We start from the raw sequence: 13,824 nt of genomic DNA on the forward strand, positions 1-13,824 counted from the left end.
TCCAGAAATTTACTTCATATTATTGGTATCGAAAACAAAAAAAAAAAAAAACAAAAAAAAAAAAAAAAAACAAAAAAACAAAAAATAACAAAAAAACAAAAAAAACAAAAAAAACAAAATATATCTATGGATTTGGAATATCTCTGGAATTTTTGGATTTCTCCTGGATATGGTTTATGAAGAATTGATCTACTATTTTTTGGGATCTTAGGGAATGGTATTTTAGTCAGACCAAAATATCTGATTTTTTGGGCTTGGCTAAACTATACAAGGGTTAGGCAGCTTTGCCAAGGGTTTAGGTGGCTCTACCAAGCCCTTATGTGGCTTTGCCAAGTTGGGTGGGGCTAGAAAGCCTAAGTTAGTTGGATTTGACTTCTAGGAGGCATTGTGTTTCATCTAGGATTTTCGCATGCCATATATGGACTAAAATATTTTTTCTAAGTACTATCCAATGGAATGGGACTTTAGCTCATTCTTGCCGAAGTTTTTTGAAAAATAGAAAAAGAGTGAAATTTTCATTTTTTGCAATGGGGGTTTGGCGCCTGTTCCTACGCCTTTCCCATACAATTGTCTAATACTCAGTTTAAAGTGCTAATTTTCCTCAAAGTAATATCGAACTCCACGAATCAACATGCAATAGGGTAGGTTTCGTTGGGGGGTATTTAGGGTTGTTTGGCGATAACCAAATCCTCCTTGTTAGAGAGTGTGAGTCTTGTTTGCACTTGGTATTCATCATCATTAGGGGAAGGGGGGAAAAATTAAGTGTACAACGACTAATGCTATTTAGCCTTTTGGCCTTCAACCTCCTCTAATTCTTCTAATCTCCTTGAGATAATTCTGATGGAATTCTCCTATCCATCATAATTCAATTTTTTTCTTTAGAAGTTGCTTAAAGAAGGCCCTCCCACTAGAGCGAATTTGGCAAACAATTTCTCACTGACACTAGGTGTCCATTCCATTCATTCGATTGTGAATCAGATTGGATATTTTCTTGTCCTGTGCTTTCTCTAAGAGAATCTGGGTAGATGGGTTCTTAGGTCTTAGGCCAAATAATTCTTATGGCCCTTCTTTCCACCTATTTCTTGAGATGTTTTACCATCTTTCAATTCCTAAAAAAAGACTTTTATCTCTTCTTCTCAGTATTTGCTTTCTCTTGTTATTTCGTCTGGATGAATTGCAACTTGTGTGACTCTCATGGAAAAACTCATGAAACATCCCATATTTTGGTCAATATCACCAAATGGATCCCCTCCCTGGATCAAGAGGTGGTTTTCTAGAATCCTAAAGGTTCCATATAACAATGGCCATCGAAATATTTGGGCCTTCCCACTGATTTGGGGGCTTCTAAAACTCAGTTGTTCAAAGATGTTAAATACAAGTTGTGTGATAGAATTCAATGGTGGAAAAATCAGCTTCTTTCTCATGCCGGAAAAGAAGTTTTGGTGAAATTTGTTGCTTGTTCCATTTCTAACTATGCGGGGTTTCATTTAAAACTTCTGATCTCCCATCACAATGAGATTAGGAAGGTGGTCTTAAATTTCTTTTGGGGTCAGTCCAAGGGAAAAAAAAAATCATTGGATCTCTCCGTCAAGGTTATGTAGATCCAAGCAAAAGGATGGTCTTGGGTTATGAGATCCCTTCCTTCGGAACCGAGCTCTTCTCTCCAAGGTGGCATGGAGACTATGTCGAATCCAGATTCTTTGTGGGCTAAGTTTCTCAAGGTTATCTATTTTTCTAATTGTGATTTTCTTCAAGCAAGAAACGATAACAACCTATCACAGGCATGGAGGAGTATCCTTGAGGGTAGAGAAGAGAGCGGTTTAGTTTGGCGAGTGGGAACCGGGGCTAATATTTTTATTTGGGATGATAAGTTGATCCCAACTATTAAGAATCTTCAACTCCCTCACATTAAACCATTGGGCTGCCCCCTTTCCTTGGTCTGAGATCTCATTGATCATAACAATCACTACTGGAATTTCGAACTTCTCACACATGGTTTCATCCAACTAAGATTTTAGAGATCATTAAGGTGCAGATCAGTCTTTTTCCACGGGAAGATAAATTGGTTTGGGGTGGATCTCGCAATGGCTGCTTTTCAATCAAAATTGCATACCATCTCCGTGATAATCAAAATCAAGGTAGCAAGCTTCCTTCTCTCACACTCATGCTTGGGATTTGGTTCCAGAGAAAGTATGAAAATGCATCTGGTCTTGTAAATCCCTCCCTCAAATCATTTTTATGGCGTGCATGTGCATAAGGCCTTGCTTCTGAGGATGGTCTTCTTTCTCATCATGTTCCCGCTAATTCAACATGTCTGAGATGTGGAGTTGCAGTGGAAACTGTTGATCATTTGCTTTTGGAATGCCCCTTTGCACGTACTTCATGGTTTGGAAGCTCTATTGCTTTTCTTATTCCAGAATTTAGGTCTCTGAAGCCTTATGAGTTCCTTTTAAGTTGGGATTCCCATTTTTCCAGGAAAAAAAAAAAACTACGAAAACTTTGGGCCTTTGTTCTTTCCTTTGCTGGTTTTTATGGATTATAAGAAATGATCTCGTCTTCGGAAAGAGGATTTCGACTCCTACTGAAGTGTTTCAATAGGCTCATAGAGCTTTCTCTGAATTCTGGGTAGCTTCTTCTCCTCTCGATTAGTCTTCCCATCAAGTTCCAGCAGCCCCCTCCTCCATCTTCATGGACCCGTCCTCCAATAGGCTCTATGGCTTGGTTAAAATTAATTGTGATATTGCATTGCCAACAAATTCTCAGGTTGGAGGTCTTGATGGTATTATTATTCAGGACTATCGGGGCACCCAACTGTTTCCCTCATCTAAAAGACTCACTGCTGCTCTAGTTCCGCTGGAGAAGCCATGGTCATCAGAGCTAGGCTGATTCAGGCCTTTGTTTTGGGTTTTTTCTCACATCCAAGTTGAATTAGACAGTAGGGAGATCATCCTACTTCCAACTTCTCCGCCTCCAACTCAATTAGCTCCAATTATTGAAGATATTGTTCATATTTCAACTGCTTTTAATGATTGTTGTTTTAATCATATTCCAAGGGAAGTAAAAATTGTTGCTCATTCCCTTGCTCAGACAGCCCTGTCATATCGACATGTAAGACGTGGCCACTTTCTAGTCCTTGGCTTCATGACCTCTGTGTAAAAGGGTCCTGGAGTTAAATCTTTTTCAATTGCTAAGGAAAAACTCAAGGGATACCTCACAGTAAACAGGTCATGAGTTCAACTTTTCTTGTCTGCCTACCTAGTAGATATTTAATTGACCCAATTAAACAAGAAACCACAAGAACCCTATAAAGGGATACAATTAATTCCAATAATATATTCTTCCGTGGTAAACTAAAAAGAATCACTTCCACCCAAAATAAAAAAAAAAGAATGATGAACGTACAGATTCAATTGGGCCCGGCCCAATAAATCAACATTACAAGGTCATAAATAAAAGGACCGTCGACTCCAATATATCATATATCATCATTACAAAATAAAATACAAAAAGAGCTTTCTCACATTCATCAGGAGAATAGTCAAATTGAAAAGGAAGATAGATGGACTACTGAAACTGCCACAAAAATACTTCAAGGTACTTTGACACAAAAGTACATTAATATGTCACAAAGGAGATTTCCCCAAGGTTTTCTTTTCCTTCCCTTCTTTTTTTTTTTCAGTATTAAGAAAGAAAATAATTGAATAAAAAATTAAATAAATTGTATTGAAACAAAGAATGAGAAGGAAGATTGGGTAATTGACTGGTTTCCAAGCTATGGACAATCTAACAAGTGAGGTGCGGCCATAGGTACATCAGCAAGTCGATACTGGTACTAAGTTCAGGTCAATAAGTGCTGCTGCTTTCACTGGCAGATATTGAAGGGCCTTCGGATTTCACAAGATGTGATCCCCTGCTACTGATATCAAGGCCCTGTAGTCTGCCAAGTGGGTCCTGTTGCAGCATATCTGAGAAAAGATGAGATTGTGCTGCGAGCAGGGGATGGTTTCCCATATTGGACAGGGAAGGATGGAACCGTGGTAACTGAATGTTCTGATGGCCTCCAGCACCTTCTTGTTGTGGAAGTGAGAAGAAAGTTGGGGAGTTATACTGCATTTGGTGCATTCCCAAGCTAAATGTCTCACCAGGGTTTGATATTTCTCCAGTGGCAATCTTGAGCCTCTCAACCTCCTGCTTCAGTGCGTCATTCAATGCTGCAAGTTCAGTCAATATCATAAGATATGCATGCTTCGTTATATGTTCAACTAATATTATACAATAGACGATAATTAAAAAATCTAGACAAAAACAAAAGGTTTCACCTGATACATTAATGTAGACAACAATATAAGATAATTGAACTTTATGAAATGAGAGCTTAGAGATGAAATTGTCACCAAGAAATTCAGGCAACAAGCCCTATTTCCTAGTAGAGTCCACCTGACGACTTCTCTCACACAGTTCTAGCTGATGTGTGGATCTATCATCCATGCACCTATGCAATTTTTTCCACAGTTATTAGCTTTGGTATTCTTGATTTCACCCTAAAGTAGGCTGGGTAAGTATTTTTCTCTAAAATTTGGGGCTTATTTAATCAAAAGATATTTTAATTAGATAAGTAGGGTGGCACTAACCACTAAAAGGAATTCCTTTTCTCGTGTTAGGAGAAAAGGACTACAGGACAAGAAACTAGGTTTCAACACTGTATTTATTGTTCATTTTCCGGACACACAAATTCTACTTCGAATACTATTTGGCATATAAAACCTGCACTCCCAAGTTCCAACCAAACCTTTCAGGTACCCAAAACTAGAAATCCCAACCCTGTTCTTCATAGGAATCCTCATTGATTTCTAATTAAATTCAGTTTACAACTTGGCTTGCTTGATTTTCCGGCAACATTTCCCTAGGTCAGACCCACCATCCCGTTGTTAGAGCAGGTGTAGGTATTGACCAGATCAAAATGCTACAGAGACACACATACAGAGATTTTCTATATAATAATTGCAATATTAATTGATCCATGAAGGAAACCATCTTCACCAAACCGAAGTACTGTAACTATTTATCATCATCCAATGATCATTTTTTTTTTTACCAACCAATCAAAATAAAATCTTTTCTCCCTATAAATATTTTCTTTGTTGAAATTTCCAAGGAGGCAAGCACTACCTCAATGTTTTTATTACAGAAGTTTAAAAGAGAGACTTGAAAACAAAATTGATATTTATATAAACTGGTTGGAAGTTCTCTCGTATGCGAATAAACTAGGTTCCAAAGTGAAAGTCAGAAAGGTAACTTTAGTATGGGAATTCCATCATTCTCTTACTAAGCACTATTTCCAAGCATTACCATTCATAACAAAAGTACAAGAGACCCCGGTGTAAATTCGAAATTGTCATCATTGGTTGGAGTAAATCATTAGCTTCAGATGCAAAACAGGTGAATTAATCCACAAACCATCCGTAAATTAAAAAAATCACCCAATGAAACTATTCACAGCATTATTTTATGTTCAAAAAATGTTGGAAAAGGATTAAAGGATTAAACCTTGAATTTTATTGATTATAAAAAAAAAATCTATGAATGAAACATTACCATCACGTAAATGAGCTTGTTGTTCCATAGCTTGTAACCGAAGCTTAAGATCTGTATTCTCAGTAGTCAAACCCGATGTATCTCTCTACGAGGGAAGACAACAACATAAGCTTCAGTAGTCTGTAGCATTCAGTCACATACAAGACAAACAACAAGCTTGAAGAATTTATAAATCAAAACAGCATATTCAAAACACCCAGATGTAGGAAGGTGATGAACCAGCATGGCTATGTTAAACATTGGTCCAGTGACTTACGTAACTCCAGATTGTCAAGAACTAGGAAATTTGACTCATTTTACTTTCATTTTACTGTCATTAAAGTTAAATACTTCCCAAAGCATTAAAAGCATAATGTTTACCATAAACTAATACAACCACTCCTGAAACAATACCTTAATCCCAGACTTCTAGAAGATGAGAAGTCTCTTCATTATGTACCAGTTGCTCAAACATGATTTTAACCCCAGTTTCAACCCCAAACAGTTTTTAAATCAACTCTAAAGCACCATTTGGACTTAATCCTGGGATATGTTCAAATAAATGGGACCCACCATTACTGGTAACACTGAAAGTTAGGGATTGTGCCCCCAGAAAAATCCACCTAAATTTCCTTAATTAAAAAACCGCTAAAGCCCCCCCCCCACCCTCCCTGCAGAACACCATCAAACATATCATATGAATGCAATCTTCATGCTCAGATCAGCTTTTGAAAGTTCAATTTTGGCTGGTTGACCAGAGTAATAGTAATTTGTTCATTAGTTATTTTTTTTTGTTTTAAAGGCAACAGCCACAGAATTTTATTGCTAAAACTCAAATGAAATATATATATATATAAGGATTTTCTTATTGATAGTCCTCAAGATGTCAAATATTTTGTAACTTTACTTTTTTGTCCTTTTGTTATAACACAGCTTTTTCCAATGAGGGTAATAGTGTCCCTTCATGTGTACCCGATAAATTTGCACGGCAATGACACCTTTTGATAATGATATAATGATACGTCACTTTCAACTTATTTTTCAAAACCTTTTTATACCCCTATTTTAAAAACATTTTGAGAATAAGACAAGGAGCAATTAAAAGGTGTCAATTTCTAAAAACACCTATAGAGGGTCATTCAGATGATCCAGTATATATTTATATATATATATATATATATATAACCCACGGTAATGAGTACAGAAATCCCAAACAACCCAACGTAATAGAACAGGGAATCATTAACACCCACCCTAAACTAGAAACCAGAAAAAATAAATCGCACTCTGCATCTGCCACTATGTTCTGACATAGATAAAGGAAAATTACATAAAAAGAACACAAGTTGAAAAAGACATCAACCAACATAGATTAAATAATCCAAATTGAATCTTAATTTACAATAGGACTTTTCATAAAGAGATCTACCATGCCTGTTACAGTTTACAAGACATCATAGTAGAGTTAGAGACACAAACAGAATGCAGGTATGCCTCCTAGATGATTTTTCCACAAATACGAACCTGGAATAGTGTGAGTTGTGCAGAAAGAGTAGTTGCTTCAGTTTGTAATGTCTGGACTTTTCGCTCAAGCTCTGAGATGTAACGGGCCTTCCTCTCTTTTGAGCGAGCAGCGGATTGTCGATTTGCTAGAATCCTGTACAACAAAGACTTTGGAATGTAATGCAGATTACAGAATTTCATAAGCACCAATAACTCAAAAACAGTGAAATCAAATTCTAGCAATCTTTACGTAGAAAGTAGAAAGTAGAACAATAGAAGTAGGCAAAATCCAGGGCGATAACCAAGCTTTACGATAGGAGAATACAAGTTTAATGAGTTTAATAAAGCCATGTGGTCTATCACCAAGCCCAGGGAACTGCCTACTTGCTAGATGACTCCCTTGAACAGCATTGATGATTATTAAGATTTTATCTGTAGGAAAGGTAATATATCACAAGTTAGGAAATAGAAACAAAATAGGTATCACATGTTTTAGTGATCCTAGAATCAGGAATTCCAGGAGAGTTCCTCCCTTGTATAGAATATGTTGGATGTGTGGAGCCTAAGAGTGTGTCATAACTCATTATAATGTATAATGGAAGGGTTCAGGTAATAGCTTCGGGAGTGAGCTGGTAAACATGCCTGAATCTGGGTAAATTAACAAGGATCTGCAGCCACTCTTCCCCTTTCTTCAGCTCCTTATTCAGTTTGTACTTACTTTTCTTTACGGCACTGTTTGTTTCATTGTAAAAAAATTTTGCAAATGAATTTTTACATAAAAAATTTACTCCATGTAAAATATTTCTTATTTTTTAATATCATTTTTATATTCTACATTGAAAGAAACAGTGGAAAATCTTATTTTACAAAAAAATTTAACTTTTCACTTTCTTTACATGGAGGATCCATTTAATTTCAGATTAAAACTGCAAAAATGGAGAAATTTTAAGTAAAATCCTGATTTTGTCCTAATTTTACATGCCAATTGTCCTTACTAGCTTTTTTAACAGGAAAAAAATAGAACCCTTCTTCGTTTCATCACCTCCTTCGCAAAAGGTTAAAGCTGAAAAGAGAACTAGCTTCTTCCACTCCAAAAGTACTTTTAGGTCAAATGATTGCCTAAGATATCTGTTCGATGCATTGCATAAATTGGAATCTTCACTTCTAAGTAATTCAGAACCTCTAGTCCCCATTTGAGAAACAATAAACCCAAGAAGATCAATAACTGAAAACATTCCAGGTCCACCACAATCTAGTTGTCCTGCACCAGATGGACCATGGAATCCTTCCAAGAAATGGGATATTGACTTATAATTGTGAGACGAAGGAAATTCCAGCAACTTTTGTGAATTACACAGGTCAAACTGCAAATCAAGTATCCTTCTGGATATCTCCGGAAATTCAATCAAAGAAAGATGATTGCTTAGATTATCACAGCATTACAAATGTCTCTCTCACCCACCCCCACCCCCTTTTTTATTTTTATTGATTTGAATACTTTTAAGCTTCAAGAGATAGTGACATACCAACTAAACACAACAATTCCAAAGAAAAAAAAAAAAAAAAGAAGAAAAAAACAACAATAACAAGTCTACTTTATTTAAAAACCAATAAAGAGACAAATCAAGCTTCAAGTATAAAACCCAGAAGCAGCAATGCAGCAACCAACCACTCATATCATTGAAAGAGAAAATGGTAAGCGAAATTAAAGAAAGGATACCTTTTGGCTCGCTTGGGATCTAGAGCCCAAAGCTCAGCAAGTTTATTAGGATCCATCGCCTTCTTGGCCTCCATTGTTTCCCCATATGAAAACTGCTCTCTTGGCATCGAAGTCCCATCAACCGAATTGCTATATCGATGCCTTGGCTTTGCATTCTTCTCCCCACCATTGTTCTCATTCTGTGAACCTCCACCTTCACCACCACCACTACTGCCACCTGCTCCATCTCCCGTTGCTCCTCCTCCTCCACTACGCTGACCAACACAATCCCCTGGAGGGGCAGCAACATTGTCGTCGTTGATTCGAGAATTTCCGGTTTTGTTTCCTTCATTTGGGCACTCATTAATTCTGGATCCAAGCTTCTCAATGTTCATGTAAGTACTGAATAGATCATCCTCAGATCCAACATCTTCGAAACTCCCCGTGGACGCGTCGAATGGGAGATCCATGTCATCCGGGATTCGGAAATTTACCTCAGAGTGGGCTCTTCGATGGTGAGACCCCCTGAAGGGATGGCTGTCGCTATTGCTTCTAGGGTTTCCAATCATGGGTATCTCTTTAGACTTTTGAGCATTCTGGGAGGAGTTGGGGTTTGCAGGATCTTGCAGTTCCAGGGCTCTCTCCATGTGTTGTTTTTGGAGCTTGCTCCAATCCCGGTGGCTCTCAATTTCTTAGCCGAACAAGAGATTTAGATTTGTTTTCGATCGTTTTAGTTTCACCCATTATAAATTCAATCCGAGAAAAGAGAGAAGGAAGGTCAGGTTATAAATGGAGAGAAAAGATTTATTGATGGATTTGGTTCGTCAAAGAATGGAAAGAGGAGGGGAGATTTTTCGGTCAATGCGTTTTCACACTATTTCGTTTCTCTCTCTCTTATCGACTTATAATGTCTTTTTTTTTTGGGTAAGGGGTAAAAGTGTCAATCGGGACAATTTTCGGATATTCGAGTAAAGACTTTATCAGTATCCGTACCAAAGGTGCCAATCCTAATACCGTCCTATATAATTAACATGACCAAATCTAGTTCCCAATCCCGATTAATCAAGGGACGAGATGTTATAATGGTGGTTTCTAAATGGTAAGCACCGTTGAATAGGGAGAAGAACTTCAATAGTTCTTTACGAGATGATTCCATTATTAGTGTAGACATCTTTTCATTATCATGAGAGCTAAAATGTCGCTTACATTAGAAGCCATATTAGAATACAAACTCATCATGGTTTTACTTCTTCCTACTGTGTAAGATCACATGCAAGCTTCTCAAATATAGCAACTAAGAATTATTAATGATCAAATAAACAAGCTCCGATATAATTTTAGTGTCTTATCATCAAACAAGTTTATAGTAACAAAAGTAAAGGTCCTTAAAAAAAAATGGTCATCAAACTTGAATACAAGAACAAGAAATATACCCCATTGAAATGGTACTGGAGGTTCCGATTCCTTTCGATATCTAACCATTATGGTATTGGAAACCTAACCAGTATTATGGTACTAGTACCATTGGGCATCCTACCCTAAAATTGTGTTGTCCCATTTATTTTTCAATATACCAAAATCAGATCCCAGTACCATCTCTCAATTATGGTCCCAAATTGACACCCTTACTGATGAGGGCCGAAATGACTACCTCACCCCCCCATGAAATGTAAAATGACACCCTTGTTATTTTATTTATTTATTTATTTATTGACGCTCTCATTGGCTCCTCTCAAACATAGGAGCCACACTCCCAAACAAAGAACAACTCCTCATTAATTAATCAGAGAAAAGAACACTGCCCATTTGAGTGGTTCTATACCCAAACAAAGGTAGGCACAAAAAGACCACCCTTCCTTGCCCAAATGCCTCCGCAAGGCCTCCCATTGGCCTGCACACGATACAATGACCATGCAAGCGGACATAGTTCTCTTGCCAAAATTAATTTGGAAAAATGTAACACCTACAAAAGCATGAGGGCCGATGAGAACCTATAAAGAAGCATCAATAGTGACATTGTTTTTCATTTCCTAGGAGTGGGTTGGTTATCATGACCCCTCCCATGTGTCTAAGGAGCAGGGGCACATTCTCCCACAGAAAACAACCACTCCCCCTCCCCCCTTTTTTTTAACGAATAATGAAAGATGAGAGAGTAATCTGCCTATGGAATCACACGGTTAATTCGGTTCATGGTTTTTCAGTTTGTTTCAATTTTATCTTATTGGTCACTAAAATCTAACGAATATTAGTTTATTTATTTATTTGTTTGTTTTAAACTGAATCCAATCCTATTAAGAAGTTTAGTCAGTACGAATTTGGGTCTTGGTTTGTTTATGTCAGTCTTTTCAGCTCGGCCTCCAAATTGACACCCATAATTAGCCATACTGTAGTGACCTTGGTAACAACCAAGGAATTTCTGTTTGTTGGACTGTTAACTAATAGGTATGACCGTCTCAGAACAAGTAAATGTTTTTATTTATTATTATTTTTTTATTTTAAATCAAATTAGCACGGAAAACCTAGAGGCCCTAGAAGCATGAACAAAGGAAATTACAAGGCTTTGTCTGGTTGGAAGAAAAATTAAAAGAAGCGAAGTATAAATTTCTAATCTGAGAAATAAAATTTTACAATTATTACCTCAGTTATTTTATAAGTTACTTAATTTTTTTTTTGTCATATTTGGTAATACTATATTTTACATGTAATTTGTATTTTATTTTTTATATCAAAGTGATTTAGATCGTAGAGTAGAATAAAATTTAATAACGAAAAATAAAATAATTTTGAATTAGTGATATAGTCAAATGAGGTAATGATTACAAATTTTTCTTTTTAAGTTTGAAATTTTCACCTAAGATAGTTGGTGAAGCCATGTTGCGCTAAGCCTCCCCCCTTCCTTTTTATGAAAGATCTCTTTTTTCGTTAGGACTCACACCCTCTTCCGGATGTAAGGACACCCTTCATCATATTAAAGTACAACAGGTTGGTCATCACAAGGAAAAAGAAAGAAAGAAAGGAGGATGAAATCGACATACTTTTGTCTAGCTATGCTACATGGTTAGTATTCATACTACAGAACATATATACTTATATTATATATATATATATATATATATATATATGATCAAGATGAAATCTTAATCCATCATACATATATGGTGAAAATTATAGAACTACCATCAATGACAAGCATGGATCATATCATGATTCATGAGATCTAAACCATCTAATTCATCGAAAAAAACATGGAAACCAAAATATATATGCTTTAGAACTCATATAATCATGACATTCAAGGATATAACATTATAATGAATCATGGCAAAGGAATACAAACGTGTCAAGAATTACAGAACTGCCACTCAATATGTATTTACATGATAAAACAGGCATGGAAAAACATTCAAGACATATGGACATAGGGATTAGAATCATGGAGGCACAAGATGATGATTGAACATAATGTACAAGTATATTACATCAGGAATAATAAATATGAAATACTCTAAATTCTTATACAGAGGGAATAACGAAAATACCCCTAATCCTAAACCCTGAAAGAGGAAAACACAGAAAAAAAAAAAAAAAGAGAGGAAAAATCCTACGTGATGAAATCAACAGCCATAAAAAGACAAAGTAGATAATACTCACAAAAAAGGAGAAATTACCAAAATAAGCCTATACCCATGACCTAGAAGAGAGTGAAACATGCAAACCGAAAAGGTAAAACCCTAAAGTTGAAGATTGAATGGTGTAAAACATGATAGAATCAGTAGTCATGATAATAAGGGTATTAAATCATTAATAGCAACACTGAAAACTTGATTAAAAAAAAAAAAAAATAGATCACCTGTTTGAAAGGAACTCCACTTCATCATCGCTTGGTCACTTTGAAGTGACAAAATGAGATGTCTCCAAGTAGCCCAATCCAAAGAAGCCTCAAGCCCGTGGAGAAACAATGACTTTGGCAGCCCAATCTAAAGAAGTATCAAGACCCTGTAGAGCATAATTGATAGAGAGACAATCTGGACACGATCACAATTGTAGGCAATGTAGACTCCTAGCAAGGAGAATAGGATCCAAAATTGCCTTAGCCTCAACAATGCTCGCAGAGACACTGAAGCAAGGTTTGTATTTGGCAGCACTGAAATGACCAAAACAATCCCTTAAACAACACCCCTTCTCCCATGATGAGTTGAAGAAGACCAAGCACTTAAGGTTCTGACCCGGGGATAGGGGTCATTGAAAGGTCTAAATATTGACAAGAAGTCACTACCTAGATTAGGGTATAAAACCTATAGACAAGAAAAGTACTCACTCCACTCCAAATTGATCCAATCAAGGGTTGGGTTCGTATCAGATTGTTGTCCAGGGAAGGTGTTAGGCACCTTAGTCTACTTAGTTAAATGAAATTTCAAACCATAGGTCTAAACAAATCTTAAGCCTTATGCATTATGAATGAAAATTAATCTTAAAGAAAGGGAAAAAGAAACTCACCTCAATTCAGTCACGCTTCATGGTTATTGGAGTAAATCAAATATATGCAAAACCCAAAATCTAATCAAAGCATCAAACCTAGACTAAGATTAAAACATGCTTTAAATTACGAAAATGCCACTATGCATATAAACATGACATATATAGAGGCTAAAAAAACATGAAGCTCGATCCAAAACACATGCTGAACATATGAAACATAAAAAACATACTAAGAAATTCTGCACATACAAAATGACAAAAATAATCTTTTTTTTTTTTTGGTAAAGAAAAGACAAAAATAATCCCCGACATAGGAATGACCTAGAGAAGATAAATATGGAAAATGAATGTGGGAAAGCCCTCATCGAAAAACAACAATGAAAACCATTGAAATATGGTGAAAAATGATGAAAATAGGTTTTATAAAATCAAAGCCAATGATAAAAAAAAGGAAAATTTACATCCACCTCCCCTCGTGTTTGCTCTTATTACATTCACCTCCTCGTTTTTCGTTTATTATAAATAAACCCACCCAACCTAACTCCGTGAGAGAGGTGTTAGTTTTTGAA

The 13,824-nt window shown here is 36.3% G+C and overlaps 1 protein-coding gene across 1 annotated transcript; it reads right to left on the reverse strand.

Annotated features, from left to right (window-relative positions):
* Nucleotides 1-3,390: 3,390 nt before the first annotated feature.
* On the reverse strand, nt 3,391-9,663 carry LOC122072914 (transcription factor RF2b-like). Its single transcript, XM_042637354.1, has 4 exons — nt 8,798-9,663; nt 7,099-7,231; nt 5,596-5,680; nt 3,391-4,211 (listed from the first exon to the last, which is right to left on the reverse strand). Exons 1-4 carry the CDS (start codon nt 9,421-9,423, stop codon nt 3,844-3,846), a joined length of 1,212 nt encoding a protein of 403 aa, XP_042493288.1. The 5' UTR covers nt 9,424-9,663; the 3' UTR covers nt 3,391-3,843.
* Nucleotides 9,664-13,824: the final 4,161 nt, after the last annotated feature.

This window comes from Macadamia integrifolia, chromosome 3 (assembly GCF_013358625.1).
Source record: "Macadamia integrifolia cultivar HAES 741 chromosome 3, SCU_Mint_v3, whole genome shotgun sequence".
Taxonomy (NCBI): Eukaryota; Viridiplantae; Streptophyta; class Magnoliopsida; order Proteales; family Proteaceae; genus Macadamia; species Macadamia integrifolia.